Below are 7,289 nucleotides of genomic sequence, written 5' to 3'. Positions count from 1 at the left end.
TTTTTTTTAGAAACAGAATATCTGTTGAAAAAGTCTCCAAAAGCACCCATACTGTTAACGTTTGGTCAAAAGACAATCAGAACCAAGGTCGGCAGCATGAACTCTAAAGAAAAAAGCAGGTAGCATCCATAGATTTCCACCCCAGCTTGATTTTCCATGTTAGCTATTTCAGAAATCCTGTACAATATTCTCATGGAATTTTCTCATGATACAAGGAGTATTATTGAATTTGGAAAGCTGTCATTTTAGTGAACAAACATTTGTTCTCCCAGTACATCAAACAAAAGCGTGAACACGAACTGCTGGAGTCTAAATAATGGTTCAAAATCCGGGAAGAGATGGAAGGTGTTGAGTTGAGACTAGTTTTAGAATAAGATGAAGAATCCCTCTATCTTACAATGTATTACTTCAGTCATGACCAAACAGTTTGGCTTTTTTAGGTAAACTCTACAACTTGGAGATCAAGAGTCACATACTCTACCTCATACTGAGCCACAAGTTCCCCATATGGCTACAGCTCTAAAAATTAACGTCCTCCCAGGTTGCTAGATAGGATGCTCAAACTACAAATCTTTTCATTGGAACAACATGACTTTTTTTTTTTTTTTTTTTTTGCTGTGGCATTTTCTCAAAAATACTATTACACACACACACACACACACACACACTAAAAGATAGCTTAACAGGATGTGAACGTGCTTAAGAGTGGCCAGAGCGGCTGGGTGAGCGGAGGGAAATGCTAAGGGAGTGGGAAGAATGGTTAGGAGGGAACGCAGTAATCTGGGAAGTAAGTTCCAGACAGCTACGTATAGGCAAATTGTATGGTAATGCAAATATTTATTTTCAGCTTCTATTTGGCAGAAGACAGTCCGAATTCCAAGGATCATTAATGAACCACGTGAAATACCCATCTTAGCGAAATATATTCTGAAAACTTACACTTACATCTTCTGGTTTGGTCGTTATGTGTGGCTCCCGGATATTTAAGGGCATGCATCAGTTCTGCAGGTGACAAGAGGAAAGCAACCAAGGGAAGATACAAAAGTTGGTTGTGCCTGGAAAAAAACAGCTCTTATTTCTTTACAAGTTCAGTGCTGCCTTCAGTGTTAAGATGACGATCAGGATTATATGCAAAAATAGTATCAAGTGAATGATGACGGGTTGGAGAGCAGAAACCTCAAAATGATAACATGACTATAAAAAACAGTAAGTACAACGCACACATACATCAAGTTGTAGATTAAACAGAAAAATGGCTCATGGCCACAGCCTGGTATGAAATCGACCAAAATGTCAGAACCAGCAGTCAGTAAATTTTGGCTTAACTCAGTGATTTGGTCACCTATTATGAATGAACTTGTTAGCCAAAGATCATTTTTCAATGTTCAACTTTTTACATATCCCATCCTGGAGAAGACCGCTGGATTTTACCATAAAATTCTTCAGTTTCAGGCATATCCTAAATGGGAATAATAGCACCAGAATAAACACGATCTCTGTAGCATTAGCTAAACTGGACCACACTTACCTTCCAGCCTGAAGAATTCACTGTTAAGATGACTATATGGTCCTTTTAGCAATAAAATTAAACGATTCTTAAACATGAGACCTTTAAACTTTCAGGAGAAAGTCTGTAAATCAAAAATTCTTTAGTCGATGTGTCAGACACCAAGTAAATGTTAAGGGCTTGTAGGATAAGCCCCTTGGAAGAACTACATCCATTCGATTTTATATACTTATATTCTGAGTCTAGTGCACGTACATATAATGCGTACTCAAGTACTGATGTATTGACAATATTAATTTGTGACAAATAATCAGGATCGAGGAAAATCTTCAAGAGAAGACACGGCAGTTAAAGTAAATCCTTCATTCAAGGATGAGATGTACCATATGTCCTTTCACAGAAAACTGAGTCCCCGCAACAATACTGCAAGTTTCCATGAGTCAAGCGGCAAGGGAATGGTGAGAATACTAAATTTTATGCTGGTTACCCCGAGGCACGGAACACAAAAAAGACCTTAACTGTCCTTATTTGGATCTACAAACAGGATGATGCACATGAACGCTGGTTATAGTATTCTCTTCTTTGCCCATTTACCAAAAAAAAAAAAAAAAAAAGAGAGAGAGAGAGAGAGAGAGAGAGAACACCAGACCTTTGCAGGGACAATCAGAGGCATATTGGTGCACCAGCAGTATTTACCAGCTAATCACCTATTTTATGAACATAATTCATTTGAGGATCAATCATCAACAGATGGTCTATGCAACTTCTGTTATAATTTCAGTATATAGCTGTGATACTTCTTATCTAGATTTTTAAGAAAATGCATTTCCATTTCTCTTAAAGAAGTGGAAATTTACTTGAGGAAATTTCTATCAGAATAAAACTGCCTTATATTGCCTGATTCGGTCAAAGCTGCTTGAAACTCCAACTTTTTACCATCATTTACTGCCTGTATCAACACAGCAGAAAAGACCGGATAATAAAGTCACAAGAATTCTGTTTATTATTATAGCAAACACTTTCACAGCATCTGACAGAACTCAGAAGTATCTGAGAAATGGGTTCAGATCTATGAAACTAAGCCAGCCAGGATGAAATCTTTATGGGGGGTGGGGAGGGGAAGGGGGAGAATGGAGAAGCAATAAATAACCAAAAGATACATTTCACATAGAGGCAAAATATAAAAAGAGGCAAAGTGAGAGAATGAAAAAACAAACAAACCAAACTGCGAAGCAACGGACTAAGAAACTTTGGTTCTTTCCGTCTTACTCGCTGCTAATGGTCCCCTTTGTCCCTCCACCGTTACAAATGCAGAGCAGCTAAGGTAGTAATTAAAGAATGGCCTCGCAAGACTCACCAGGAGGCCAAAAGGAATTACTGAAAAAGTGTTCAGATACTTTATAAAATATCTATTTTATTATACTCTGTCTTCCTTCGGTGAAGGTGTCCTTTGAAAATCACACTCTATTTCTTAATATCGTTTCAAATCCTTAACTAGAGAGGCTAGCTTCTTCCGGAGTGACGCTCCCGGGGCTCCGCCTGTTTTCCGCGGCGCACGGATGACAGCACAGCCGTGCCACCTGCGGGAAAGCGAAGGGCAGCACAACCGTGAAGTTACGATCATCCCTGGGGCAGATGCTGTGACTCCAGCGCCCTCAAGGATCCCTGTGAAATCATATTCTGTGTCAGTGTGAGAGTTCTTCTACAAACAGGAAGAATCTAATTTCTGTCAACACGTGCAGTGCCGGCCATTTTCCCCAACAGACTTCTCCCCCGTAAGACAGCTGCCCCAGGAGAACCGCTGCTTACACATCCCTGTCCAGATTCAAAAAGAAAACTCGACGTCTTTCTGTGAAAAGACAGCAATACACAAGTACTGGGAAAGCTTCCTGCAACCGCGGCTTGCCCAGCCACTCCAAGCGCGGGGTCACTCCCTGACGGACGGAAGATCCTGTCCGGTGACTCATAGCTCATCAGACGTGTTGTTCACCTTTGGTAATTCACACTCGTCACTGGCGCGACAGCTCTGGAGGAGGTCCCTGTAGTGCTCCTTGAGATCCTCATATAGGGAAGCAGTTTCCTGGGAGTGAGCCAATGGCAACACCTTTTCATTCAATAGCATCTGCACCCGGAACTCTTCTTTGGGAGTCTTCGCATTCTTACAATGGTAAAGCACAAACATGAGGTTCGAGGCATAGGGCACAATGTGGCCACTTCGGAACTTCCGATGCATCTGTTCCTTGTAATTGTAAGCCGTCAGGGGCTCCTTGTCTTTGAAGTAGCCCATGAGGGAGAGCAGTGGAAGAAGGGTCTCCGCGTGACCAAACTGCAGGACGACTGGAGAGGAAACTGGCTGAGACCTTGAAAGACAAATGGAGAAAAAAATATGTGTATGTATTCATGTCGTGGAGGTAATATCTACAGTAGTGAGAAGGAGCACTCAACGTTCTCACCTTTTCAAATCTTTATGTACAGACGCCAACAATACGGCTAAGGTTCTGTGTGGCTGAGAACTCAATGTTTTACACTCAGGGTTAAGTTCCCAGTTCAGGATCGCTGTGGTATTGCAAATCCATCTAAAACACTGCACACACGCTATTCTTTATATAGAGAGAAGAGAGTCTTTACTAGGAGATTAATTACCTCGATGCAGATGTGGATTTCAAAAGCGTATGGCCCTTCCGTGAAGGAAACTGAGCACACTGGCCCTTAGTAAACACTGATTACTCCACGGAGGGTTTCTGAACGAACCTCATGCGCTACCGTATCTATATCTGGGAAATGGGGACAAGCAATACTCAGTCAAGGTCTTGGCTAAAACCTGTCTGAACAGTGAATGGTAACTCATGTACTCCTTCAATGTTTTATAAGACCTGCCTTGGGCACTACATTGGGAGAGAACCGCAAAGGGTAGAGAGACAACCTGTTCCAGCCGCCCTGCTGTGTTTGTGGCTGGAGTGGAGTCTGCACAGGGCCAGCAATACAACAGCTTTCCACACCATGAGCTAGGTCACCTTTTTTTACTGCAAGTTTTCTATGCCTTCTATGCCTTTTTTTGGTAAAGGCTTTTTTTTTTTTTTAAATATATATATACAGCAGCAAATGATTTAGTTTTCCCCCAACTTTAATAGAAAGAATATAACTTTGCTCTTAAACAAAATCTGTAAATCTACTCAAACACACTGTGCCGTCTAATCGATTAGCCTGCCAGCCCCACACCACATTACACACTTGGGGCACCTGGGTTTCCCAGTGGACAGCAGCATTTGAGCAGGTTTGGACCTTCATGATTCCCCACAAATTCAGACAGAACTAGAGAGCAGATCCCAAACCCAACGAAAACATTTACAAATAAAAGTAGGGAAAGATTTTCTCAGTGAATCACCAACAGCCTCAGACCTGAACATGATCAGTATCCGTGTGGAAAAGCGTGTTGAAAGAGCTCACACCGGGTGGGTGCTAAGAGAACTCACACCTGCAGGATGCAGAGAGAGCTCACACCTGGTGGGTACAGAGAACGCTCACACCTGGTGGGTGCAGAGAGGGCTCACTCCTGGAGGGTGCAGAAAGAACTCACATCTGGTGGGTACTGAGAGAGCTCACACCTGGAGGGTGCGGAAAGAACTCACACCTGGAGGGTGCAGAAAGAACTCATACCTGGTAGGTACTGAGAGCACTCACACTTGGTGGGTGCAGAGAGGACCACGCCAGACCTCTCCCAGGGCTGGAGAAATCTAGCCAGCGGGAACTCTTGGAACAGCCGCTCTAAGGCCCCATTCTAGCCCAGAGGCTGCACACACTAGAAGCTGCTGGGAGGGAGTCAAGACTGAGTCGGACACGGACAAGCAAAGACCAAAAAAAGCACCAGTTGGATCAAGGTCAGGGCAGCAAACCAGAACCAGGAGATCTCAGAAAGCAACCTGCCATTTTCTGAACAGCACACACATATAGTACCAAAGAAGGGAGGCCCAGGAGGTTAAAGAAGCAACCTGATGTGAGCCACCTTCTAAATATTCAGAGAAACTAAATGCACATTAAAATGAGCGCTAGAAAAGTAAATAGAAGAATAAGGAGCAGAAAAACATCCCTACAAAAAATAAAAGTATACGGTACTAGAAATACTCAAGAAATACATAGAAACTGTAACATACTATTTCTCAATTATCCACTATTCTGAGATTAATATTTTCTAAAAGGGAATAAGCACTTTAAGAAGAGGGAGTTGGGGGCGGGGGTTACTCCCTCTTCTTAATTGGTGTATTTTTTAATTCAGTCATCTAAAGTATTTAAAATCTGTATTTATTTCCAAGAAGCATCCCCTTAGGCCCAAAGTTACAAAGCACTATCATTTAGACCATAGTTATATTTGGTTTCATCTGCATAACTAGTTTCGAATTCTGCATTATTTGTCAGTCTTTAAAGATTGGGTGGATCTCAGATTCTTAAAAATCCACAGATTTTTGGCTCCTCTTGAAAACCTAAAAGACCTGACAACATATGCTCCCATAAGGCAATAATTAGCTGAACAGGAATAAGGGTTACTCTGGAGAGGACATCTATACCCACTGCCCAGGACATCTATCACTGCACACTGTCTATCCAAGATGGATTCATTCATTACTTACCTGGTGCCTTTATACATTTGAATAAATGCAAGCCAAAGCTAATACCACTGTCATAATGTAAATACAATGGAACTTAATAGTAATACATAATAAGTAAGTTATGTAAAAATATAGTTGACCCTTGAACAATGCAGGACTTAGGGGCACCAAACCTCTGTGCTGTCGAAAATCTGTGTACCGGAGCACCTGGGTGGCTCAGTCGGTTAAGCATCCGACTTCCGCTCAGGTCATGATCTCGCGGTTTGTGAGTTTGAGCCCCGCGTCAGGCTCTGTGCTGACAGCTCAGAGCCTGCAGCCTGCTTCGGATTCTGTGTCGTCTTCTCTCTCTGCCCCTCCCCCACTTGTGCTCTGTCTCTATCAAAAATAAATAAATGTATTAAAAAATTTTTTAAAAAATCTGTGTACCACTTTTTGACTTCCAAAAACTTATCTAGTAGCTTCCTGTTGATTGGAAGCCTTTTCGATGATAACATAAACAGTTAACTGACAGTTTATCATAGAGTACTGATTGACTGTATATAATACACTGACTGGAAGCTTTTCTGATAACATAAACAGTTGATTGCTGTTTTTTATAATATACTATTGACTGTATATAATACATGTAACACATTTTGCATGTTACAGTGTATACATACATAATGCAATATATTACATATTTTGTATGTTATACGCATTACATGCTGTATTCTCACAGTAGAGAAAAGAAAATGTTAAGAAAGTCCTAAGAAAGAGAAATTACATTCACAGTACTACACTGCATTTATTGAAAACAAACAAACAAAAAACAACGCCCACGTAAGTGAACCCACCCAGTTGAAATCTGTTGTTGTTTGAGGGTCACCTGCTCTGGTTTACGTTTTAAGTCATCTAGTACAAGGAAGCAACTGCAAAGCCAGGACAGGCTCTCATCCTGATGCTCCACTGCCGTTATCTACAGGATCCATCAGGATGGGAAGAGGTCAGGAAGGATCGCAGCAATACCTCCAGAGTCCTGCAGAAAGACCAGTCAGCAACTCTCCTCTCTTCCTCACTGAGGAACTCCAACAAATGTAAGACCATATACGATACAAAACTTTCTAGTTTCGGGGCGCCTGGGTGGCGCAGTCGGTTAAGCGTCCGACTTCAGCCAGGTCACGATCTCGCGGTGCGTGAGT

The 7,289-nt window shown here is 41.9% G+C and overlaps 1 protein-coding gene across 2 annotated transcripts in view; it reads right to left on the bottom strand.

The window, feature by feature from the left end:
* Positions 1-820: 820 nt before the first annotated feature.
* Positions 821-7,289, bottom strand: part of MINPP1 (multiple inositol-polyphosphate phosphatase 1) — a 50,708-nt gene continuing 44,239 nt past the window's right edge. The window contains exon 5 of one of the 2 annotated variants that reach the window (XM_040454232.1): positions 821-3,867. In XM_040454232.1, coding sequence (XP_040310166.1) covers positions 3,471-3,867 — 397 coding nt within the window. In that variant the 3' untranslated portion in view covers positions 821-3,470. The remainder of the gene's footprint in view (positions 3,868-7,289) is intronic. The other variant, XM_040454233.1, reaches the window with a different exon arrangement.

The sequence above is a fragment of the Herpailurus yagouaroundi genome, unplaced genomic scaffold, assembly GCF_014898765.1.
Source record: "Herpailurus yagouaroundi ecotype Mexico unplaced genomic scaffold, PumYag 211, whole genome shotgun sequence".
Taxonomy (NCBI): domain Eukaryota; kingdom Metazoa; phylum Chordata; class Mammalia; order Carnivora; family Felidae; genus Herpailurus; species Herpailurus yagouaroundi.
This window is presented reverse-complemented; position numbering and strand designations above follow the sequence as displayed.